The sequence below is a fragment of the Natator depressus genome, chromosome 15, assembly GCF_965152275.1.
Source record: "Natator depressus isolate rNatDep1 chromosome 15, rNatDep2.hap1, whole genome shotgun sequence".
NCBI lineage: Eukaryota > Metazoa > Chordata > Testudines > Cheloniidae > Natator > Natator depressus.
The window spans coordinates 23,175,062-23,202,035 of NC_134248.1; the positions used below are offsets into that span (position 1 = coordinate 23,175,062).

Genomic DNA, 26,974 nt, shown 5'->3' on the forward strand with positions numbered 1-26,974 from the left:
CCCTAGAGTGCTATGGAGCATGTCCCAGAGCCTTATGTGGGTGTAGTTAACAGCACACTCCTGTGTGCGCCATGGCAAGGTGCTGCTCCTCATTTAGGTAATCATTTGTATGACAACCCGCAACCAACCCGCATTCAAGATCAGTCTTGTGCTGTACAAAGATATGGTAAAAGATAGCAAGGTCCCAAATAGCCTACAATCTTAGGCCCTGATTTGGGAAAGCATGTGAGCATCTGCTTAAGTCCATCCCTATTCAAGACAGCACTTAATTTTGTGTGTGAAGTTAAGTACATGTTTAATTTTCATTCACATTCACTCCAGTATGACTTTCCTAAAATGACTGCAAAGGACATTGTTGGGGCTCAACACCTGAGTGCCAGGCCATCTGATCTCTGTCTGAACTGCCAGCCCTGCAACAAGGGACCTTTGGGGCCTGAAAGCTTGTGTATTTCAAATTATTTGTAAGCCTAGTAAGTAGCAGCACAGTACCTACCTTGCCTGCTATTTCCTGAGTATCAACACAGCTCCAAACACTGGAGTCAGCAAAAAGATTAAGTGAAACAACAGCAGCACCACAAACATGCCAATTCTCCCATTTACATTAACTGCCTGTTAGCGTCAATATCTAGATGTCACACACACAAACACACACACACACACACACACACACACACGGCTTTAACAAGCGCCAATAACCCAGCCACCTGATTTGTCACTGATGTTCAATGACAGGTCAGATGACTGGGTGAGGTTCCATTTTTAATTGATGAACAAGGTATGTGAAAAACCAAGGCCTGCATCTGTTCTCCCATAGGCCAGGTTGCTAATGGACTTACTCCAGCGTGAGGGCAGAATTCAGGCAGAATCAAGCCCAGTTGGCTGGGTGGCTAACAGTGCTATAGCAGAAAGACGTGTGTGGTCCAACGAGGTTCAGGAACACTGTCACAGGGCTACAGTATGCAGTCATAATCCTTTCACCGAGAGCGTGCCACATACCGGCCAATACATAGCACAGTATTGGCACTGGCCTCAAAGCAGAACCCTTCCCTACCATTCCAGCTACAGGGTGAGCATTTGTTTATTACCTTCTGATATTGAGTGGGATTGGCAATATCTAGTGGGAAAAATAATGTTGCCCAGAATAAAGTGGATAGGGATCATCACAACCCTTTTCACAAACATGAGTGTAGCAAAAGAGAGCCCAGACTCTGAATTTTGAGGCAGGGACCACCAGGAAAAAGAAAAGAAAAAACAATGTTTTTGTTCAGTAGTTTGTGCCACCTCAAATAATATGTACATACATTTATATGCAACAAATATGCACACATTGTATGAATGTGCATATGTATATATTGTGTATACAATGTATATACAATATATATTATATATATATAAAATATATATATACAAAGTATATATTGTATATATTGTATGAATGTGCACATGTATATATAAAACACAAAAACAGGCAGTCACACTTAAAATGTTCCTTCTTTTGTGTGATATTACTAGTTCTAGTGACACTCCCAAGTACAGAAAAACCTCTTCAGAATAGAAGAATCCATTTGCACACACAGTCACGCCACTTCTATTCTTTGGTTTAAAGATACATATTATCACAACTGATTTGCTGTGTGTGGCTATCAAGGTAGCTTGAGTTAAATGGAAAATGTTTTCAAGAGGGGTAGAATATATTTTTTCTCCCATGCGAAATATGGAAAGGTAACTACTAACTCTAACTTTTATCCAAGTTTAAAGACCAATTTCTTCAAATTATGTGTAGTCGGGCTAGCCTCTATCAGGTGAAAAAAAACTTTCAAGTGACAGAATAAATATTCCTTGATGAATATTAAAAGATATCGCTATAGATTTCTTCCCATCTCCTCCCCACCATCCCCCTGCTTTTCTGTAGTTTGACTGACTTTAGCGTAAGTTTGATTTATACAGTGGTAGATAACCTAATAGACAGAAGCAGTATTACAGACCTCGAGAGGAAATAATCCCCTAAGTGAAAATAATTTGTTTGGTCTCAATAATACTATTGAGGGAAGGATCAATTCAATTAATGTTGCTAGTTAGCATAAATATAACCATTCTGATTAAAGTGCTAGTTCGTCATAGACTTAGAGGCACATCGCACACTCCTCCCTCAGGCAATTGTGCCAAAGAATTCAATGGCAAAGTTTTTCTGAGTGAAGAAGTTGGCCCATAGTAAATATACACCTTCAAAAAGCAGAGGGCCCACTTGCCAGTCTACACATCTCATCTGGGATGCTTAGTCACCACCAAACCATAGATTCAAATACCGGGAGGGTTAACTGATCCCCTCCGCGTTCCAGGGAAGAGAAATTGAGCACCATGAAAAAATATCCTGTACTGGGAAGTGTTTCAGATGAGACCTTCAAAAACCAATGTCCTGTTCTATGGTGACTTTAAATAACCCAGTACTACAAGATGCTGAGTGCTCATTTCCCAGTGACTTCAGTGGGAGGGATGGTGCTCAGCACCTTGCAGAATTAGGCTGCAAGTTCCCACAGCACATTCCCAAAAGTAGGTGTTTGCCCAGATGTCTTTCACCTTTTGCTTCCCGACCCTACTATGTCCCAGGCTGCTATGCAATAGCTACATGCCAACCAGAGGTAGCTACATTCCAGTGGTGCTTTCAGATTCTTTGCGAAGAAAGGAGCTATGGAGTTGTAAGACCCAATCCTGCTCCTGCTGAATTCAAAGGAAAAAGTCCATTGTCTTCAGTGGGCACAGGATCAGCTCTCATGACATTATTAAGCACTAGTGTGACTGGCAGTCTCCCAGTTACTGGCATTCGACCTATTTTCAAAAGGAATTTCTTGCTACCGCTTTATGTATTAAGCCACATGCTCCTAGACGACAAGGGACCCAATCCCGAAAACAAGGTAAGTACTGTAAATGGGATGCTGAGGACTCAATTCCCAATGCAGTCACCAGGAGATAAGAGTGCACAAAACCTCACAAGCAGCACTCAGCCCTTCACAGGATCAGGCCCACAAAATGATCATTTTTCCCCATGAAAAGGGAGACTCTGGCTCCATGTGTATGTGCTTGGAGTAGAAACTGCGTCCTCATGAATGACAGCAAGATTTTTATTTGCCTAATAGATTAAAAAAAATTAGAGCGTTCTATCAGGTTTTACTACATTCAGCACCAGAGTCTGTTTTGTCAAGCAGCTGCTGTGTTCAAAGATCTGTCCAATATATAATCTTTTCATGTCTTCCTTCCTAGTTTTTCCTTTTCTGGTTTCCTTTGCTTTGACCTCTCAGTAGCTGGTTGAAATGTAAACAGTTCCCACTTGGAAGTGACAAGGCATGCTTATTAAATAACTCCTGAATAGTGTAGGCGTGCTCACATGTATTCACAATAAGGGCAAAGCTCATCTGTGCAGGAAACAGTTTTCTCAGGGGCTGGTGCCAGACTCCACAGGAACTAGGGATCATGAGAGACTTCATCACCTTCTGCTTCAAGCGCCCAGCACACTTCTGCAACTTTGCCTTCACCGATATTAACACAGAGTGGCATAGGCATTTAAAAAAAAAACCCCACAACACTATCAAAACAAAATACTACCACAGAGTTCTGCCCTGCGGAGAGGACGAGAGAGAGCACAAATGACAGGTGCTAGTCATGTTTCTTAATGCATGGTTGGAAGGTGCTCAGACACTACGGTGGTGAGGGTGGTATAAGAACCTATATAGTGTGTCTGGGAATATATATAAATAAATACAATAATTGCTCCCTTTTATGCTCTTTGTTAAAGCGTGTTATCGAAAGAGATTTGAAATACAAGCTTATGGGATGTGTTGGAGTTCTAAGGAGGTGAATTTATGAATGTGTTCCTAACAAAACACACTCCGGAAAGCTTTAATCTATGAATGGCGACAACTCTAGACAAAATGGATTTTTAATAGAATATAATGTAAACCGCCTGAGCCATTGTGATAAGGATTTTTTTTTTTTTTGGTAAGTGTTGCAGAGACAAGGCATGATGCACTTGGCATGAAAGGAGGAAAGGTCTTAATTTAAAATATTTTAACAAACACTCAATTTGCATTCACAAATGTGAAAAAGGGAGATGAAAAACTCATGATAAAGGATAATACTGCAGAGAGGAGGAGGAGAAAGATTAGAAAAGTAAGCAAATTTGAAAGGGCTCTGAAAGATAATGCCAGCTAAAAGGAATAGAAACTGGATTATGAATGTGTTGCAGTCTAAAGCCACTGTTCTTCTTGCAGTCAAAGTCTGACTCCAAGGTCCTTCATGACTCTTATCAGAGCTAAGCATTGGGGAAAGCAATAGCAGCTGATGCCTAAGTAGTGGAAAACAGACCTCAGTAAGGTAAGGGCATCCAAAAGTAGTCAGGGAAATTTCAACAGAATGCCCGCTTCTGCAACTCTCTCTTATATATGAGTAGCTCTTACTCATCCAAATAGTTCCATTGAAGTCCACTGGAGTGAGGGTTGCAGGATCTTTCCCTTTAATTGTAAAGCAAAAGTATATGCTGCAAATATTAGCAAACAGAAGAAGTTCCTCCTCCAGGATGACATGCTTCCACTAAAATCATTAGGCTCAATTCACTGGATTACTCCAGCTTTACACTGGTTTCACTCCAGGGAAATCAGTGGTATAAAATTGACCTCACTGACTTCTGTGGGAACTGGCTGAGTCCCTCAAGGAAAAAATTATTTATCAATATTTACAGTCTGTCCTTTCGCTATACAATTAAGGAGCATGATCTTGCAACATCTTCCTCAGGTAAAACTCCACTTGACTTGAATGAAGCTACTTGAAGTTACTAACAGAAGCAAGGGATGCAGAATCAGTCCCAATGGCAATTTTGCCATATTGATTGAAATAGGAGCAGGATTTGGGCCCCCAATGATTTAAATGAACCAACAAACAAAGTGGCAGAATCCGTATATGAACTTTACACATTGTTCAAAAGAAAGAGTGTCAAGGCCAAAAAAAAAAAAAAAGCAAATTAAAATAAAGATCAAAGTTAAATATTTACTCTAAGTGCTACAATATTTGCAAATCTGGAACCGATCTTTCAGCAGTTTCTATTTGCATACTTTAATTAATCCAGAAATATTAAAACTAATCTCACAAAGGAAAGGGTCAAAGTATTAATTAACTTGAGATTTGTTGCTTTTGTATAATTTAACAGTTCAACACAAAGTAAAAAACAGTGTTAATAAAAACTAAGTTACTGTGACAGGTATAATTTCATGGATTAGTGAAACATGTACAAGGCAAAAACTTTCAGTGTTCTGCATAGTTTTTGCTTTACTAAAACAAAAATTAGTAACTTCAGTTCAATTAAATAGATTCTTCTGCAGCAAAGAATAATATTAAGATTTCCTTGAACCTCAGCATTTCCCTTTTAATATGATGGGGGTTTGTTGCTCTAAATGGAACATAGATCACAGCTATTGTAATGGAAAATCTAAACTTGAGGTCAATATTGAGCAAGACTCTTGACTGGCAATCTGGGTTCATTCAGAGAAACCTTGACTGAATTTAATCACTGGAGTTTTCATAGCCCAAGTCTGCATGTGGCAACTGTAACTCCAGTATAACAGTGGTGGTTCTCCTCCCAGTCAAACACCCTGCAGTGGCAGACAGTCCTCCCAAAGCTTTTAAAGCTTTAGCCACAGAAGACACAAGGAGTCTTATTGAAAAAGACTGAATCAGAAACAAATTATGCAGTGCCCATCCCATGTGTTAGAAATAGGTGAGCTATAAGAACGGCAATGATAATTGTTATGATGAAAATGAACAGCAGCAAATTACAAAGAAAAGCTAGAATTTCCCTTCAACCTCCAATATGGGACCCAGATAAATCAGACCCCAAAATCTGGGTTTGCCACTTTGGGGCGGGAGAGGGGAAGAAGTGAGTGGAGAAGGCTAAAAATAGGGGAGAAGAAGTTAAAGAAACCCAGTATGGATAGAAATATTCCATTGAAATTTTGCACTAGAAATCTCATTGACAACTTTTTATTTAAATAGGTCCCTGCGGTGTTTGTTCCTCAAATATAGCATAAGAAATGGAATGTGAAACTGGCGAGAAATTGAATCTGAAATCCAAACATTCAATAATAATTTCCCTGGGTCTGAACAGACACTATCATCTGTTTTTCTTCCTTAAAAGGATCTTCAGAGAAGGACAGATGCAGAAGGAGGATTCTCGAATTTAAAGTCTGACACAGTTTTGTGACTAGCTACAATACAATTTGGGGCTAAACATATGCTTTGTGTACTCTAAATATAGTGTAGTTGCAAGAGCAATTGCTTGTATTATAAAATACATAATTTTGAGTCACAATTTAAATTTCCATTACTTTTGATATCTTTGGATATAGTTTGTTAGAGCACCATCATCATAAATATATATGGCATTCATGAGAAGTCTGAGACAACCATAGGTATGCTGTGGTGGTAATGAATGATACTTGGTAGCTATTAGTTTTATAGCTTTTCAAATAAAAGTGAGAGCGCTGTCCTATATGCCATTAAATTATTTGTAGTATTTCTCCCATTTTAATCCACTTCTTGCTGTTGGCTCTTTTGCAGCAGGCATTTATTCCTACCATCCCCCCTAGGTGACAGACAATAGGAGAGAGGTAATTTCTGCTGTATCAAGTATAATTAGGTTATTCACTTATGAAGCACTGGAAAAAAAAACCCCTAAAGCTCTCGTAAGATAACATGGAATCATGTTATAATTTGGCAAGGCTTTTGAATTTAGGAGGGTGGTGAAAGGACAGCAGTGCTTTCAAAAGCAGCATCGTTTATAAAAGGGACTATTATTTTCTTGCTAGACATCACCTCTATGGTGAGGCATCAAATAGCTTGGATGTCTTACCTGCTCTCTATATTTGGATCATTACGCACACAAACAACAGAGGCAGTGGTCTGCATCCCTCCATTGTCTACTTCCTCTTGAATTCCCCACTGGTCTGCATCACTGACTCTGATGGCCATTATCTTCACACCTGGTGCTGCCTTAATTCTGTTGGGGAACAACAGAGATGGTTTTAGTTAGAAACACCATGAAAATAAACCCGGCAAGGTAAACAGGGGAAATAAAAGAGGAAATGTTCCCCTTTGCATCCATAATAGACTGCTACACGGGAACTGTAAGTCACTCTGCCTTAAAACAATAGAAGTGATCCAATTCTTTGACACAAGTATGAGTTTCATTGTGCACAAAGCCAGTTAATTTTCAGCTTGAACAATGTGGCAAGAATCAGAGCACTTTTTGCCTCAGTGGCACCAGTTGGACATAAATGAAACAGATGTGACTAAGCATACATTGATTTAATTTGCTGTGTTTATACCTTAGTTTAACAGTGAGAACCATAGTGATATGGAATAAACAGATCCTTATGTTTGTCAAGCTCTCGGAGTAAGCTGCTTATACGTACAAGGGAGACCAACACAAGGAACATGCTCAAGTGGTCAAAGAGCACCACATCAGGGAGAGGGGGAGACATGTCTTATTGCCTTGTCACGGCGAGTGGATTGCAGAATGAGAACAATGACAGAGTTGCATTTAGCTTGAGCAATCCTAGTGGATTATATGACGACCAAAAGCATTGCCCCATTCCATTTGCTGAAGAAATAAGCGAAACGGAAAAATCTTTTTTTTCTTCAGCACATGCAGAGGACAATGACTCTAAAGTCAGTCCAGTGGCTTTTTTTTTCTTTTTTTTGCCTTTTTGCGTGATTGCCAGAAAAGAAAAAAAGGAATGTGTGCTGTTGTTCCATGCTACAAAGGGGTTGCCAAAGAATGGAAAATAAACTCCGTTGTAACAGCAGGGACTTCATTTGTACTGTTCAAGTTCTGCAAAACAATCCAGGGATTTCCATGGGAGCACTGAAAACGTGCTCGGAGTATACTTCGGCTGAAAGCACTGCTACCAGACTTAATGAATGATAAGTAATGCCAAAAGGGACCTCTAAGTCTTATGGTGGGATGAAACAGCACTGCTGAGGCTTGAAATGTTACTTAACAGTGAACTGTGATGGTTTATCCGACCCTGTTCCACCCCCCACCCCGATGTCTGTCCGTGCTAGCACTACACTGAAAGCTATTTACGAATCTCCTTTAAGTGCTTGAAGAGTTCATGATTTTGGATCAAAGGGTCTTCAAGATCCAGTGGAAGCCGCTACCCTTGAGATCGTTTTAACTCATTCTGCTTTTATGATACCCTTATCTTTTCCCTTGCAAGCCTTCACCAATGTGACAGGCCAAATCCGTGCCCGATACAACTCCTCTGGGGGCAAAGGAATTCCAACGGAGAACGCATCTGGCCAGATTTGTTTCCCTCGTGCTTCTCCAGATCTCTGAGCAGCCTCTCACCAAGCCAAAATGCCCTTTTCTTTTCCCCCTTTTCCGAGGCATTTTCGTTTACTTTGCATTAGTTATACTTAGCCAAATCCTCCTCTCACTTATCGTACAGTGACTCCATTGACTTCCTGATTTACACCAATGGAAATGAGAAGAGAATCAGGTCCTTGTCTGATTACTGAGACTGTGGGGGACGAGGACGCACAAAGGAGGAAGGACAGCAGGATTTGGTCCTGTATCATTTTTGGATTCACCAGACTTCCTCCAAACATCTCATTTTAATTCTTCCTCCTATATAACCATTTCACTAGATTTCTTAACGCCTCAGTGTTCACTTTCTTGCACTCAAAGCTGAATCTATTTTGATTGACATATCCTATATCCCAGTAATGCAGGAGACAGCTTCTCCACACTCACCCTCACAGTCTCCCCAGAGTACTGGGCTGCAGAGATGCCTTTACCCATGCAGGGTTTTGTGTTGCAGGTCTTCCCTCCCCTTACCCCGCATGCACCCTGCCATACCTACCTCTCTGCATCTTCCCCCACCAGCTTTCCCACTGCTGCATGCTGAGGGGATAAGAGGATGTTGGTATGGATGCAGCAGCCTCAAATGCCCCTCCATCTCTCCCCCAGCCCCAAGTTAATCCTCTGTTGGAGGAGCAGTCATCAGTGTGGAAGGCTCTTTGATGGCTAAGAGGTATAGAGAGCACCAAGGAGGGGAATGAGGCCGAGACACCAAGAGAAGCCATGGAGGGAAAGGGAGCAAGAGATGCTGGGAAGCAGAAAGAGGGCAGCATTCAGGGGGAGTCATTGAAGCAGGTGATGAGTGACACCAAGAGGCGGACAGAACCATGGGGGAGGAGAGACCTTTGGTATGTCAGGGTTAGTCATGCAGAAGGGAGTTGGGGTAAAAGACCCTGGGGGAGAATGCTGAGGGGAAAAGATGTGCAGGAGGGAGGGAGATAAGGTGCCAGCAGGGAACAAGACAGAAAGGGGCGGAGTCTGCGGGATGAGGGAAGAACCGACTCTGCAGAGGAATAAGAGGGAAAGGGAAGAATTTCCTGAGGGGGAAGCAGACTCTTTGCTGAGGAGAGAAAGAACCACATACTCGGGGTTTCCAGATCCAAACTTGACCAAAGTTTGGGTGCATATAGTTCAGATCCATCTCCTGTAAATACTGTTGGCACATAGTGTTACTCCCGCATCCCATTCTTGCTTTTCTAGCTCTCCCAAATAGATTGCGCCCAACAACACTGACACTCTCTTCTGCCTCAACCAACTGCTGGTGCCTAGAGTCCTGTAAACCAGAAGGCAATGCCACCTACTCCTCTTGTGTCTGAGTACAGCTACGAGCTATTTTTTGACCATCTGGACGGCAGATGAAACTCCCGGATGACTCTGTCCTGTTGGCTCACCATTTGCTTCCCCCCCTTAGGGTACTGTCCCTTAACAGGAGGCCTTCTGGTTTTTGGCAGGGCTGCCTTGTTGACTGCGCCTGCAGATTTCCTTTGCTGTGTTTCTGCTGTCTTACTGGGTTAGCATCAGGGGAACGTCTCGTACTTTCTTTCTCCCTCTTACTCTCTCCAAAACGTTTCAGAATGCTGCAAGATGTCATTTGGCCTTTTTGGATGTCATGAGAGCCAGGAAGGGTGGGAGAGGGAGGAAATTGAATTCAGCTTCTCACTTGGGAAAGCAAGATATTCAAATTAAACAAGTCTGCAGAAGAACATTTTGATCCTTTCATCCCTCAGAGTTGCACAGTTCCATGGACATGGAAAACCCATTGTGAGAGCTGGTGGAGCTGAATGTGAAAAAGAATGGGCAATTCCTTCCAAAGCTGACATTACTGACTTGAACAACAGTCCGGTGGTTAAGCTGCTACTATCCGACTCAGGAAACCCTAGGGTCAATTCCTTGCTGTGGCAGAGACCCCTGTGTGACCTTGGCCAAGTCACTTAGTCTCTCTGGGCCTCAATCCCCCCATCTGTAAAACAGGGATAGTATCAGTTCCTTTCACCACAGGGGTGTTGTGAGGATAAATACCAGAGTTGGCCAGAAAATAGAAATTCTGTCCAAGGGGAAATTCTGGCCTTTTTGGAATTTCTTTTCATCCCAAATCGGGACAGAAGTCAACATTTTGAAATTTACTGTGGAATGAAAATTCCAAAATATTTTGTTTTGGAAACACTGAAGTGACCTTATCAAAGCATTTCATTCTTCATGTCTAAACAGGATATATGATATTAAATATAATATTTCACTTAAAGTATTTTAAAAAGTTAAAACATTAAAAATCAAAATGAGAAGATAACGTTGGAATGAAATGAGAAAATCTAAACAAAAGCATTCCATTTTAGTCAGAATATTTTTTTAAAAAATCCATCCAAATTTTCACCAAAATCAACATGATCCCTCAAATATTTCAGTGTTGACAAAACAGCACCCTCAGAGGGAAAATCATTATGTTGAAATTTTTTCAACCTTCTCTAATACAGACTTTGTGAGTTACTTAGATACTCTGTAACGGTGGCCGTGAAGTACCTAAGACTGATAGATACTGTAATCCATTAGAGGGGGCTCTCTAAAAAGTAGGTTACCATGTACCCCGAACAACATGCAATCCAGGATGTGGTATGTTTAGCATCCACCGTGTATACCCTTTTCTCCAATGAATTAGTTCTCATGAAAGACACCAGAGCTAGAATTGGAGACTGCAGCCAGGAACAGGTACTGCAAACTTTACCTTGAGGAAATGAAACAATCAAGCCACATATACCCCATTAAAGTAAATTACATGCCGCTGACCTTGCTGACACCTCCCATTGATGGACCTGAGACCTATGGTTCTGAAGTGGATCCAAACTTTTCCAAAACTTAGGATAATTGTGCTGTGTACTTTTGGTTGAGGCTCTCCTCTAGCTTTTTCCAGAAGAATTAGAACAGAGCAAGGGAAATAATAGCCCAGGGCAGATTGGTAAAAGTAGTGGGAGGACTAGTAGTACAGTCAAAAGTGTAAGCCTGGCCTCCTGGGACATGTGTGCCCATAAGACCAGAAAGGGTGGGAGGTGGCTGCTGGAAGAAAGAGGAAAAAACGTAATTTCAAGAATATTCAGAGGATGGGAACCAATGAAACCACTTCCCTGTGAGTGAACCTGATGTCCCCTATAAACTTCTTCCTTCCCTACTATAATTACGGTAAGTAGGGAGTTTATTTGGCTTCAGTCTCAGGTATCTGGTTGCTTTGACAGCACTTTTTCGTACTTAGTGTGTCTTCCACCATGTAAAGCTGTGGGTACTATATACTGAATGGAGTAGTAAGGCAGAAGCATTCTCCAACCCTTCAAATCACAGTGATAAGAAACTACTTTAAAACACAGTCCCATCCTAAAAGCATGTGGCCCTATGAATTCAACAGCTTGGAACTTTTTCTCTCAGCTATTATAAGACCAAAAGGAGAGAAGCTGCAAGGAATCACTGGTGTTGGGGAAGAAAACTGCTGACCACTGAAAGGATGTGATACAGTGATACTTCCACTGCTTCCCGTGCAATTGAATGGGAAACCTGAAAGGTAAAGGTCTGCTTGCTATACACAGGCAGTTGCTTTCAAGCAGCTATAATTGTGATGTACAACCTCAGCAAAAATACATTTTAAACAGAAACAGAATGAAAAGATATTTAGAAACCTATACCAGGAATATGCTTAGAGCAGATGGAACTCGCTTAAACTGATTAGAAAGGAAGATTTCTAAAATAGCTCTGAGACGGTAATTTATTTTCCCCCTGCTAGTATGGAAAAGTACAACACGGTCTGAATTGAATTCATCCTCTGTTACATAATAACAACAGATATAATAAGAAGCTTCCATAGAATGTTCCACTGCGGGAGCAAAAATAACTTTACAAGAACTTTACAAAATAGGGTTCCACTTGCAGTGGATAGCAATCTAGGTACTTACCAAAGCCAAGAAACCAACAGAAATCAGCCCTACCTAACTGTTGCATTGAAAAAATTAGATATTACTTACCTAGGCAAAAAAAAAAAAATTAAGGCCCCAAGCCTGTGAACTGCTGAGCACTTCCTGCAAGGTACTGAGCGCACTCAGCCCTTGGGATGCTCAGCAAGTCTCAGGATCAGGCCCTAAATCTTCTTCATCTAGTGATTATTTCATTTTTATATTGTAATGGGCTCATCACAGACTTACACTGAAATTGGTTCTCTACCAAAGCCTCCTAAAAATAGCAATACAATAGCAGCTGCACATGCTTCTATTGAAATTAATACTGAATTGTTAAAAGGTTAAAGTTAACTTTATTTGAAATACATGTCAAATATGATATGAAGTCTCTAGGGCAAAGTGAGTCCTGCCCAAGAAAGAGTATGATGGTAGAAGCATAAATAGCATGGGGTTGTTTTTTTTTTTAAATCACGGGGGTGGAATAACTCAGTGGTTTGAGCATTGGCCTGCTAAACCCAGGGTTGTGAGTTCAATCCTTGAGGGAGCTGTTAGTTGATCTGTGGCAAAAAATGGGGATTGGTCCTGCTTTGAGCAGGGGGTTGGACTAGATGATCTCCTGAGGTCCCTTCCAACCCTGATATTCTGTGATTCTGTGAAGTAAAACAACAAGCCAACAAATTCTAAAAGAGAAAGATAGATGGTAGGCAGATGGCAACATGGAGCAGAGGGTGATTGCAATGCATGGAACAAAACCCCCAGGAACAGGGTTTGAGTAAGGATAACAGGAAGAAAGCCTCAAGATGATCTTGAGATATTCCTAGTAGAAACAGGAAAGTAACTGACAATTGACAATGGGACCAAAGCAGATGATTGCCCTTAGGGATGATGAAAGGAGATCAGTAACTAGAGACAGAGACAGCATATTGCAAAGAGAACAGGAGTTTTACCTGAAGTTCTACCATCAAGTCCCATCCATCTTAGAAACAACTCCACTGACTTCCCATTCATTTCAGGCTCCAGTTCCATGGATTAACTCCTGCCTATTTGTGTCTCTCTGCACTCCTCTGGCTCTCTCTCTGTCCCTGTATTCCCATCAGTGCCAATGCAAGTTCATTCTCACTGGAACTCATGGACCTGTAACTCATCTCCCCAGCTCTCGATCATCTTTCAAACTGCATCTGAAAACAGGTCTTTCTTCCCTCCTGTATACTTCTTAATTTCTCTCTGCAGCTGCCATTTTTATTTAACCTCTTGTAGCTGTCCTGACAAACATTACATGATGCAGGTTGTATGAAAGCAGCTATTATTGTGTTGTACTGGAATATCCCTATGCCAAAACATTGGGTAGGAAAGGAAAGACAAAAGCGGTACAGCAAACAGCACAATACAGGACAAGAAACAAAATTGCTCAATAAACATGGTGGCTAATAGATAAAAAGAGGTCAATGGATCATGAACTAACAAAACTGTTTGCAGAATGTAAGAGAGAGAATAGCATCCTAAAGAACCCGAGTGATACAATTATCATTCCTCTACTCATAGAGATAAAGCTATCAATCTTTTTTTCAGCCCACCAAATGTATCAAAATGTGCTAAGTATTACGTTCACTAACATATTGGATTTTGAATAATGAAAAGCGTAAATAGCATTTTAATTTGGATTCTGAAAGTACTGTCCATGTGATAAATTAACTCTTAGACAAGGCAAATTAATACAACCTACCCTTTAGTATGCTTGCTTGTGATTCTATGGAGAATCCATAGAAGGCTCCATTTAAGGCTTCAGAAGAATTAAGATAAAAATAAGGCCAGTTGAAAAACAAGGGGGGAAACCTATGAATATTTTCTCAAAATTTCCCTGCTTCTTTTTTTTCCAAAAAAAAATTTTTCCAGTCAGCTATAGAGCTGGTCAAAATACATGGAAAATTTTGCAAATAAAGTACTGTGGAATTTCCCACCCTGCATTTTTCATCAAAACTTCTAAACATTCAGGGTTAGATCTTCAACTGGTATAAATTGTCATAGTTTCATTGACTTCAATTGACCTGACCCGCTCAATATTAAAGCTACATTTTGCTTCTATGAAACATATGTCCAATGGACATAAGAAAAGAGAGAGTGAGAAGTGAAGGAAGGAGGGATCTCTCCCTCAGAGATCTTAGTGTGTCTCCGAAACATTTTCTAGATATAAGGCTGCATAGACAATATCAACAGAGACAATTTTAACTACTTCAAGCATTCCAACACTACCTGGCAAAGCCTCTACGTAGATCTGTTTGAAAATTTTCTGACAGAACAATTTGCCATCAGAAAATGCTGATTCCACAAAAGCAAATGTTTCATGGGAAAATATCAATTTCATTGAAATTTAATGGGAATTTACCAAACTGTTTCATTTTGAATTTTATAATTTACAATATAAAAGTTGAAAAGATGATGTCAAATGAAACTTTTTGACTATCAAAACAAAGTGTTTCACTCATGAGAAATTCCAAGATTTTGACTTTTTGTCCTGATTCAGGACAAAACGAAATCCTGAAATTTCCTGCAGGATGGAAAGGCTGTTTTTGGCCAGCTCTATATCTAAATCAGACAGGTAAATGAACTGAAGAAACCAACAAAGATAAAAGAAACATCCTGAACAGCTCGAAGGTAGAGCTACTAATTTTTATTTGCAAAAAGAACAGGAGTCCTTGTGGCACCTTAGAGACTAACAAATTTATTTGAGCATAAGCTTTCATGGGTTACAGCCCACTTCATTGGATGCATGCAGTGGAAAATACAGTAGGAAGATAGATAGATAGATAGATAGATAGATACACACAGAGAACAGGAAACAATGGGTGTTACCACACACACTGTAACGAGAGTGATCAGTTAAGGTGAGCTATTACCAGCAGGAGAGAAAAAAAAACTTTTGTAGTGATAATCAAGATGGGCCATTTCCAGCAGTTGACAAGAACATGTGAGGAACAGTAGGGAGGGGGGGAAATAAACATGAGGAAATAGTTTTACTTTGTGTAATGACACATCCACTCCCAGTCTTTATTCAAGCCTAATTTAATGGTGTCCAGTTTGCAAATTAATTCCAATTCAGCAGTCTCTCGTTGGAGTCTGTTTTTGACGTTTTTTTGTTGTAATATTGAAACTTTTAGGTCTGTAATCAAGTGACCAGAGAGACTGAAGTGTTCTCCGACTGGTTTTTGAATCTTATAATTCTTGACATCTTATTTGTGTCCATTTATTCTTTTACATAGAGACTGTCCAGTTTGCCCAATGCACATGGCAGAGGGGCACTGCTGGCACATGATGGCATATATCACATTGCTCAAATAAATTTGTTAGTCTCTAAGGTGCCACAAGTCCTCCTGTTCTTTTTGCGGATACAGACTAACACGGCTGCTACTCTGAAATCTAATTTTTATTTGTGACTATTCTTATCTGAAAGCTGATATTTTTGCAAGTCTTTACTACATTGATCCAGGGTGAAAATTGAGAACTACTCTCAACACAGCTTTTTGTGATGGAAATGCAAAATTTACATTTTTTAAAAACCAGGGTTTACCAAGGGAAGGTATCTATAATGGAACTTTTCATTTTTAAGTGGAGGCAGGTTGCTGGGTTCTGGACTGGGAGTCAGGAAACTTGTGTCATATTCCATTGACACTGTTAGAGATCGGATGTGGGCAGTCTGGCTTAGTGGTCGGAGCAGGCATCCAGTGTAATCGCTGGAGCAGGCATGCGGAGCAGGGAAACAGAGGTGAGGGTCAAAACCAGAGTCAGAGGCCAGATACCAGAGCCATGGATCAAAACAGAGTCAGAACCAAGAATCAGAGCCAAAGGTCAGAGCCGGGTTCAGAGGCCGAATGCCAAAGTCAAGGGTCAAGCTGAAGTGAGAACCAGGAATCAGAACCAGATTTTCTGGAGTCAGGGGAGGCAGGAGCAGGGTTGGGACAGTGCTAGAAAAAGGCAGGACTGGGACCAGAAAAAGACGAGAGCAGAAGTTCGCGCAGCCGTAGGCAAATGCTTTGAGCAGCCAGCACCTTCTGCTGCCGCTGGTCTTAAGAGCATGTCCGCTAGTCCTGTTAGCCAACTGGGCACTTTGGCCAATCAAGTGGCTCAACTGGGGGGCCAGCTGCACTCATCAGACTGCTTGGGGGCTAAGCTAGCAGGTAAGCAGGATAGTTGCGTGCCCTTTCTCCTGACAGACTCACTGTGCAGGCTGTTAATCACTTAACCTGTCCATGTCTCAGTTCAAAATGGGGATGGTACAGTTTACCCACCTCAAGATCTATGGAGAAAAAGTGCTCCATTTTATTAGTATTGCAGAGAAACTGTACTTTTGTTCAGTTAAAAGTTTACATTGGACTTCATTGGATTATATTTCTATAATCTCCAAATGGGTCTAACAACTGTGGATCTAAGAGTCCTTTAGCAGTTAGTTTCATCAAAAAAGATGCAAAATACCGACTCCAGATTTTCTAATTTGCAATCCACCAGGAAACATTGCTGGTCCTTAAATATACAAATTACTTTAATTAGATTATGAATAAATGTATCGGGATTGTTCTGTGCGCTATTACCTACGCTGCAAACTCTTCACATTGGCAACACAGGCTTGACTCTGCCCTCGGCTACACTAGCTTTCATTGATTACTGATTTTCACCAGAGTAAGAGAAGAATCAGGCCTCTTGTCTTTTACCCTACCGAAAAATGTATGAAACACTGTTCATTCTCTACAAATAAATAAATTAATCATTCCTAACATGTGCCCAGGATTTTACATGTTCAAGGCACTGTACAGACATTAACTAATTAACTATTGTTACTGTAGAGAATTTATGGGTCAAAAAGAGCCACGTGAGCCCAGCTCCTGGTTTTAAAGCTTGTTTGTGCAAACCAGTCATCATATTTTCCTTGCTCAGTACTTATCCTGACATTTTCTTCTTGTCACCATGAATATATTTGTTGAACAAGTTCACCAGGCTGCATCTCTCTCTCTTCTTTTTTTTTAAATAAAAGAAAACACATAAAAGAAGAAGAAAGATTTAATTTACTTTCCTATTTCATTTTTAGTCCAGGTACCAGAGACACTACATGTTGTTTAACAAGGTGCCACAAGTACTCCTTTTCTTTTTGCGGATACAGACTAACACGGCTGCTACTCTGATACGTGTTGTTTATCGTTATTCGAGGAGTTCGTCAGCATCTGCTCCCATAGTTTTCTTAAGCATCTTGAAGACTTCAAGCATATGCCCTCTTAATCCTATCTGCTCCCACAAAATAGTCTATGGTGTAGCTTCTCTGTACAAAATGCTGGAGTGACTGTCAATAGCACAGGTCTACAGAACAAAAATCAAAGCCTTTAAATTTTCTCTCCAACCTTTCTCCGAAGGATCTGAAATACTCAATCTATGTCCTTTGCCTTCAAACCATTGTAATGCTGCAGTAGATGAAACTGTTCCTTAAAGCCCAGAACTACAGTAGCAGAATGCATTATCAAATCTGAAGGTGCCCAAAGTATTTGAACCTGGGGTTCCTGCTATCGTGTAGAAACACATCTCTGAAAGCCATATATCAAAGTAAGTCATAGGTTTCCTTGTGCAAAGACAAAGATGCCTTCTGGTCCCTTTTCTACGGAAGATGTTCCCATAGAAGTCAACCCTGAAAAGATGTTTGAAGACTGAATGCATGTCAGGCCTAGTAGGAGACCAAAAAAGTCTTATTAAAGGTGTTATTTTTCCAACTTTATAAATAAAAAACTGTGAAGGTCATTGTTGCTGTTGCTTAGGTTCTTCCAAAAAAGCAAAACTGTTCATCTTTCTCTGTCAAACTTTCCCTAGTAAAAAGATCATACATGGATGCTTAGAATTTAAGGAAAATTAAAAATGGGAGATTTTTGTACACTGATTAAACTGCAGTTTCTCTCTGTCAAAATTTGGGGGGGGGTTGGTGCTCAGAATAGCTCACAAATCTTTCTTTAAATTTTCTTGCCCTTAAGGAACAATATTTGCTTATTAAATGTCCATGTTATAAAGCAAGAAGTGTATTAATTATAATTGACATTAACATAGCTAATAATTGCCCTATCAGGGTTTGTACCATATTTTATAATATTACTTATAAATCAGATCGCATCAGTATATCTTAAAGCACTTCACAAAGGTGGTCAGTATTTTTATCCCCATTTTAAAGATATGTGAGCTGACAGCAAAGCAGTGGCAGAATTTCCTGCGTCTGAGCCCAATGCCCTCTCCACTAGGCTACACTGTCTGTATTCCATGTAGCACCTTACAAAGGGAGCCCTGTGTGTCACTTTGAAATCATTCCATTTATTTATTTCACTGACTGAATGGACCATTTTGGAATAATTAAGACCTTTCTTTAGTACAGCAGCACAATGATGCCTGTCTTCGTACTGCAGCAGAAATTCAAATTTGCTCACCTCTGCGGTTCACTTGTACATGCGCTTCTAGGCTGGGAATTTAAAGGGATAGAATGCAGATAGTGTTGATGCAGCTATGATGTTAAAACCACAGCTAGTTGGAAAATTTTAATCAGAACAGTTTTCCATTGAAAAAAGCTGTTTTTAACTACACCACGTTTTGTTTTTGTTTGTTTGTTTGTTTGTTTGTTTGTTTGTTTGTTTGTTTGTTTGTTTAATTGAATTTGATAAAAATTAGATAAACATTTTGGAAGTGTCAATACATTTCATTCTGACATTTTTGTCACATTTTTCAGACTGAAATGTTCAGATATTTTTATTGAGCAATTTACTTCATTTGATGTTAAAAAATTAAATAAATAAAAAGCATCCACTTCAAACTGAAACATTTTGATTGAACTGAAATATTTTTTTTCCAGAATTTCATTTTATGAAAAATTTTGAAATGTTGGATTTTTGTCCCAATTTGGGATGAACTCACCATCCCCTCAAATGGAAAATCCACTTTCCAACCAGTTCTACCTAAAACTACAATGCGCATTATGTGTATATAATACAATATATTGATGGTATCTTTGGAAAGAGAATCTCAATTTACCTTTTCCGCTACTTACAGAAGGGTCAGCCATGGAGTTTCTAAATGGTGACAACAGAATAGGATGGTTTGAGTTACCAAGAGAGTACAAGCATATGCCTTTATGTTTGCTGTATCATAGAATATCAGGGTTGGAAGGGACCTCAGGAGGTCATCTAGTCCAACCCCCTGCTCAAAGCAGGACCAATCCCCAATATTTGCCCCGGATCCCTAAATGGCTCCCTCAAGGATTGAACTCACAACCCTGGGTTTAGCAGGCCAATGCTCAAACCACTGAGCTATCCCTCCCTGTATTATTCTGACTGTGGGAAGCATTCTCTTTCAATCAGTGTACAAACACAATGTAATTACAGTGTAATCTGTTTTAAGCAACCTCTCAAGGGATAAGAGAAATAAGAGGTCATTTACAACAGGTGGTCTTCAAAGGATGTTTTTTTAAAAATTGTGCGAGAAACCACAATAGAATACATTAATGGTAAAGTGCATGAGACAATTCGTTGCCTGTTTCCAATGGTCCTTAGTGCACGTTTCATGTATTTTTACATCACTGCTCAGCGTATCAGCCTAAAGGGCAAAAAAAAAAAAAAAGGAAGGGTTGTTAAATAGAAACAGCAACTACAAGAACTGAAGGAAAGAAAAGAACGAAGGAAATGCAAAGGCACTTCAGAGAAAACAGGCAGCTGGAGGAAAAAATGAAAAACCATTGCTGAGTTGGGGTCACCGCAATGAAAACCCTTTCCTGTTTTAAAGGGACATGAACAGTTTGTCTGAACGAGTTGTTTTTAATTGGATTATTTCACGGGCATTTCCTTTGTTTGACTGAAGAAAGGACATAGGGGACCATAGACTCTGCAACGCAAGCCGGAGTGGCACAGTGTATGGCTCGATAGTACCAGTAAGGCTGTTTCCCCTTCGCTGTCAAAAAATAAAAATACCATTCCTTATACGCTTGTCAACACGTCACAGCAGTCCTATTGTGTTTACCTATCAATCATCTTGGTCTGTACCTTTACCTTGAGGCGTAAGTGCTAGAATGGTGAATCAGCCAAGCTCAGGAAGTAATCTCCCTTTCTCTCAGCAAGATGGAATTCAATTTCCAATGTAGCTCAGACCTAAACTTTTTCTGAGAAGTGTCAAAGTCAGATTCAGGACTCACATAATTTGTCAGACCACTCTGTTTATTAGCAAAGCGCTTTGCCCATGCACCCAGATATGTGAGTCCCTGCAAAAGCTCAAGCTAACTTATTTATACAGACAAGCCAAAGCCAATTTAACATAAGAGACAAAAGGAAGCAGAAACTGACAAATATACATACATATCTTATTTGCATACTAATGTTTACCAATCTCCTAGCTCAGCAGGAGCTCTACGTTAATTAGTTTAAGGACCCATTGTCTCACACTCCTTAATGTTTCTCTTCCTGACAACTATATTTCAACAAACCCTTCAAGTAGCATTTCTTTAATGAATTATAATTTCAATATAATTCATTCTACTTTCACAGAAGACAGCACCCATACCTTATCAAAAAAACATATTTTTGGCTTCTAGTGAAAACCTTAGTGACCAGTATGTGTATGTGTCATAAATATAAAGGGAAGGGTAAACACCTTTAAAATCCCTCCTGGCCAGAGGAAAAACCCTTTCACCTGTAAAGGGTTAAGAAGCTAGGATAACCTCGCTGGCACCTGACCAAAATGACCAATGAGGAGACGAGATACTTTCAAAAGCTGGAGGGGGGGAGAAACAAAGGCTCTCTCTGTCTGTGTGATGCTTTTGCCGGGGACAGAACAGGAATGGAGTCTTAGAACTTAATAAGTAATCTAGCTAGATATGCGTTAGATTCGGATTCCTTTAAATGGCTGAGAAAATAAGCTGTGCTGAATGGAATGTAGATTCCTGTTTTTGTCCCCAGCAAAAGCATCACCCAGACAGAGAGAGCCTTTGTTTCTCCCCCCCTCCAGCTTTTGAAAGTATCTTGTCTCCTCATTGGTCATTTTGGTCAGGTGCCAGTGAGGTTATCCTAGCTTCTTAACCCTTTACAGGTGAAACGGTTTTTCCTCTGTCCAGGAGGGATTTTAAAGGTGTTTCCCCTTCCCTTTATATTTATGACAGTATGTGATTTACACTTCAGACATAAAGTAGATGCATCACTAACCACTAAGTGAGCTAGTAATGTATGATTTCCAAGGGAATTCAGCCCTCTTGGCAGAATAGCCTATCCTAGCCTTTCTTACTATCTGTTTTCCTTACTATGAGACTTTCTTTAGTGGCAGACAACACTTCTTAAAGATTCACTCACAGAATAAGTACTTCGCAACAATTATATCAACCTACAAGTCCTGCACCTTGGATCAGGTCCTGTGGCTCACTAGAAAAATGTCCTTTGGCTGCCAGCCCAGAGATCCATGGTCTTTGAAAGCTCTAGGTCAGTCTCCACAGGTGGTGCTTGTGGGGTGCTTCTCTCCTCAAGAATCCCTGTGGACAGCTTGCCATTTCTACACGTGTCCTTTCACCCCTTGTGGTCTTGACAGTTTCAGAAGGATTCGCTGAGCCCAGGTTCCAATCTTTGTTCCTTTGTCAGCTTTGCTGAGAAGATTCTGCAGAAGATGTGGACTTGGTCCTCACATCCAGTTCGGAGAATGTTCCACAGATGATCAGTTTAGATGGTCAGGTACTGGAATGGGGGATCTCCCTCAATTTACCTGCAAGGTTTCTAAACCAAGAACATGTTGAGGCCGTTTCTTCCCTACAGCTTTCTCATTCATCTTCTGCTTCCAATGCTGAGACCACAAAACCCCACCTATTCTTGCACCACTTATTTAGCAAAGCAACATTCTGAAAGCTGCTGCCTGTCTAATAGATCCACCTTCTTATATTACTCCTGAGGGAATTCTGTGCCAAAAAAATTAAAATTCTGTGCACAATAATTTAAAATTCTGCAAATTTTATTTGTCAATAAATAAATGTGGAGGCTCCCGCATGGCAGTGGGGAGCACAGATGATTGGCTGCACAGAGGTGGGAGATCACCATGCAGCCCCCCCGCCCCAGGACACAGATTCAGCGGTGAGGCTGCAGCTGATCCTGACACTTCGCAAGGGCCAGGCCTGCCCCAGAAACACCCCAGGGAGCTGCCCCTCCACACCAGGAGCACCAAGTGTGAGGCAGGCAGGTTCAGCCCGGCGGGATCCAAGTGTGGAGGGGCTTGGTATGGGTCAGAGGGCTCTGTGTGGGTCAATCTATGTGTGGGCAGCTCAGTGGGGGGGTCTGGGTGCACAGAGGCTCATTGTGGGGTTCTGGGTGCAGAGGTAATGGGACTCTGCAGAGGAGTCCAGGTGAAGATATTTGGGGCTCAGTGGGGAGGATCTGGGTGCTGGAGTGGGGGTCCAGATGCCGGGGGTGGGGCTTGATGAGGTGGGAGATTGGGGTGCAGGGGAAATGGAGGGGTGCAAGGGTTGAGGCTCAGGATGGGGATCTCAGTCTGGGGGGGCTCCAGATGCAAGGGTAGCAGGCAGAGGGAGCAGCTCCCTGTACAGTGACTCCTCTGCGCCACAGCTGAGGAGCGAAGGGATCAGGGGAAGTTTTTGGGGGTGGGTCTGACTTGGCCCTGGCTGCTCCTTGCAGGGAAAGAGGAAGTCCCATCCTCCCTCAACCCTGTTGAGACTAGCAGCCGGGCCCGGTGCAGGGTAGGGGCATCCCCAGACCAGCCGGGGCATCCCCAGACATGCCCCTGGGGTGATTTACCTCCCCGCCAGCTGCTCTGGGTGCCTGAAACAATGCGCCATGCTGCTGGAGAGGAGCACATGACTACTCTTGTGGCTTCCCTTTGCTTCCCCATCAAAGGGTCATTTTTCTGCGAGGAAGCAAAGAAATCTGCATGGGACATGAATTATGCATATGCACAGTGGTGCAGAATTCCCCCAGGGGTATTATGTGGGCAGAAGGTGAAAATGATCCAGCCATTTGAAACTGCCTGCTCACAACCCTGCATCAGCTCAGTGTGTTTAATCCAGCCTAGCAAAATTATCAGGAAAATTTACCAGTCACAGCCCAAAACCACTTGCCAGAAAGTCATTAATAAAATTTTACTTACCTGTCAAGAGAAATTACTCGCCCTGGTCAATTAAAAAGTTTGCAAGGCTGCTTTAATCCTTGTAGCCCTTTTAAAATTAAGCTCTCATGTTTTCTGTTGTGCTTCCAGGGTGAAGACAGGTGTGACAGACACAGACAGGTAGCAGGCAAAGCAATGAAAGAGAGTAAGAAGTAGCTAGCAAGCATACTGTCCTTTGGACTCGAGGACAAAGTACAGCACTTTCTGGAGCCCAAATCCAGTCCCAGATTTCTAATCTGAATTGAAGCCCTGGATGCTGGTCCATAGGAACACAGGATTGGAAGGGACCTCCTAGGTTTTTTAGGAAACCCGTCATATAATCCATTTGGAAATTTATCTAGCTCCATCTTAAAACTAGTTAGGTCATTTGCCTGCATTACTCTTGTTGGACTATGATGGGTACTGCCAACATAAAGCAAAGATAGATAGATATGGCTTGATGATGATACAGGGCTGGCTCCTGAGAAATGCTGAGCCCTGAACAAGTGAAGCCATTTGTTTGGACCACTCACAATAAGGCCCAAGAATTAACAGCCAGCCAGACTCCCCTACACACCTGCCCCAAACTCATATACCAGCTGGAGGAGGGATAGAACAAGGAGCAACAGAGAATAGGTCCCATTGAAGTCAAACAAACTATGCAAAATTTAGGGGACAATAATGGTGTGATCTAGAGATGCTGAGCATCTACTCATGTGAGTAAATGCTAGTCAGCGTGAGTAAGGGCTGAAGAACTGGCCCACTTATGTTTGCAGATCATCTTGAGATCCTCAAAGAAGAGTAGCTATAGGTATTCAAGGCAATCTTAACCACGTTTGCAGGGGTCACTCTGCTTCAGACCCCCGTGAATTAGGTTCTGTCTATTATCAGTTGCTTTCCATCTTCAGTTCTCCTTCCTGTCATTATTACTAAATTATTCTACAACTCCTCCTCCCTTTACTTCCCCATTGTATAATGTCCATTTACTAACACTATGTCACTATAGTTTTGCCTAAAGTACTATCATTCCCACTGTGTGGATGACAGAATCTTGGGGGCTGTTAGGTAAGGAATCATGGCGAATTTGTGAACATAAATTACTCCCATAGATTGAGAGCAGAGGACATTCATTTATTAACAATCAGGATTTTTCTAATGCTTTATCAAAAGTACTGCTGATATAGTGCCTAGCACAATGGGACTCTGATCCTAATTAGGGTCTCTGGGAACAACAGTAAAACAAGCAACAAATAATTCCTAAAATAATTGTGTGGAATAAGACCATACTGTGGCACCCATCGTGGTTTCATTTGGCTTTTCCATTTCTTCTGCTATGGTATAAAGGACTTCCATTTTCTTGACTTGTCTTTATGTTTCCTCCACTACACCTCTTCAGAAGACAAATTAGAAACCAGCTTTGTGAAATGTCACAAACAAAAAGGGGAGGGGAAAATACAGATTTAATTAAGGCTACACATTTTCAGACACTGACCAACAAGTAGTTTAAACTGAAAGAGTTTCAAAAAGGGGCACACTGTACTTAATGTTATAAACATTTGAAAACACAGGTTTTCACCTTGGAAGGGTGGGGGTGAGTCAACCTGCTATAGACAGGCTCTGACCCTTTATAGTATATTCAGAGATTTGCAGTGGGAACTGTTCACAGTAAGATATGGTATCCCACTGAGCATTAAGCACTTTCCATTCCTGTTCTATAGGCTGCTTTTTTAATTCTAACTAGTCCCTAACCCCGTTAGTCATGAATTTGCAATTAATGAGCCTTGTTTAGAAGACTTGAATACTGAAATTGTTCTGATACACAGGGCATATAACCACAGAAAAGACAAGCTAATTCAACAAGGGATTCTGTAGTGCTTAGGGGGTATTCCAAATCTCTAATAAAGGAATTCAGCTGTTAAGTCATTTCAACAAGGGGCGTCATGCAGTGCTCTAGGCTCAGAAGTTCCATCTTAAAACATGATGGACTCACAACTTGGCATCTGGGGACACAATAATCTCCGTGCGTTAGGGATTCTTAACATCTGCCAGTAAATCTGGAGTCAGTAAAAAAAAAATGGCATGACTGGAAAGAAAAGGCTCAAGAGTGATTTTCTACCAAAATCCCTATCTGCACTTATGAATCAATTAAACTAACTAAAGGCTAAAGTAATTATAACTGGCTATACGTGGGTAGAAACACAGTCATACTTCCTCTCCAGGCTACAGAGAGAGGAGAGGAGAGGGACGAATCCCTCAATGGTTCCTCTGCCCCAAACCTGGAAGGGAATGAAGATTTTCTCTTTGGATTCTCCCTCTCCCCAGGCTCTGAGGATGGCAACCCCAACAGCATTTACCCTCAGCCCTGCTCTAAGGGAAGCCAGTCCTGGAGTCTTCCTCTTCCCCAATATTTTCAAGGAATGGTGATCTGGCTCCCTCTCCCCATTTTTTTAAGGGGACAGCAAGATTAGCCATGCTCCTCCCTCAAATCTTCCCCATTCTGTCTTCAAGGGAGTAGCCATGTGTCCACCCACTCCTAATTCTAGAGTAGGGCAACTGGGGGGAAAATGACCTGGACTCTTTATAGCCAGTGTCCCTTTGAAGCTGAGATACACCAGATTGCCATATACCTAAAATTCCCATTCTTTGAGGAAGTGGAAGGTTTAAAATTACCCTGTGCTTGGAAAAATAAAGAGCTCATCAGCACTGGAGAGCTTAATTTTATCTAACCAAAAATTTCCTCCAGCAATTACTTACACTTTATCTGACTGCAGCACAAGTCAAGTACTTAAGCATCCAAGAGCATCTTCCTGTGTAAATAATCACTGGTGCAAAATTGTATCACCGGGTTATTTTCGCCTGCAGTTTACGGGTACTAAAAGGCAGGCCATTTTTTAAACCTAGCATTTAGATTTCCCGCTACCTAATTTTCTGGTAAAAGATACAAATTCAAGGCACCAGTTCAACAGAGCACTTATGTATGCGCTTACGTCCATTCCTATTCAGGAAAGAACTTAACCACATGCTTAACTTTAAGCATTGATTCAATCCCATTGACTTTAATTCGCCTTAAGCACATGCTCAGATTCTTTCCTGAACTGAGTCTTTATTGCTGACTTATCTGCCTGCAATTAATTATAGGTAGATACAGAACTTTGCCTGAAAAAAAGTCACCTGTCTGAAAATCAGGTCTTTAAACCATTGTCTAAAGCCTTTCTGGTCAGAGATACTGAAGTACACGCACATTTCTGTAAAAGCAAGGAAAATACAATCTGAGATTATAATAAAGATGAAGGTTAAACTTTGTCTTGCTAGTGGGAACATTTTACCAGTCTTCATGTGTCATAAAGTGCCTTCATGCATCCAAGATATCTTATGTATCAAATTTAACTGCTAACAGTTCACAGTTGGTGTACCAAAGAGCAGACCAGGATAAAGAGAGAAGTCAATGTACATTACACCTGAGTGTAACAGGTGAGATATATGCTTTGGGACCAGGGTGAAA

At 41.1% G+C, this 26,974-nt stretch overlaps 1 protein-coding gene across 2 annotated transcripts in view; it reads right to left on the reverse strand.

Annotated features, from left to right (window-relative positions):
• Positions 1–26,974, reverse strand: part of TMEM132B (transmembrane protein 132B) — a 356,630-nt gene that overhangs the window by 185,324 nt on the left and 144,332 nt on the right. For both annotated transcript variants that reach the window (XM_074972494.1, XM_074972493.1), the window contains exon 3: positions 6,896–7,042. In XM_074972494.1, coding sequence (XP_074828595.1) covers positions 6,896–7,042 — 147 coding nt within the window. The remainder of the gene's footprint in view (positions 1–6,895; positions 7,043–26,974) is intronic.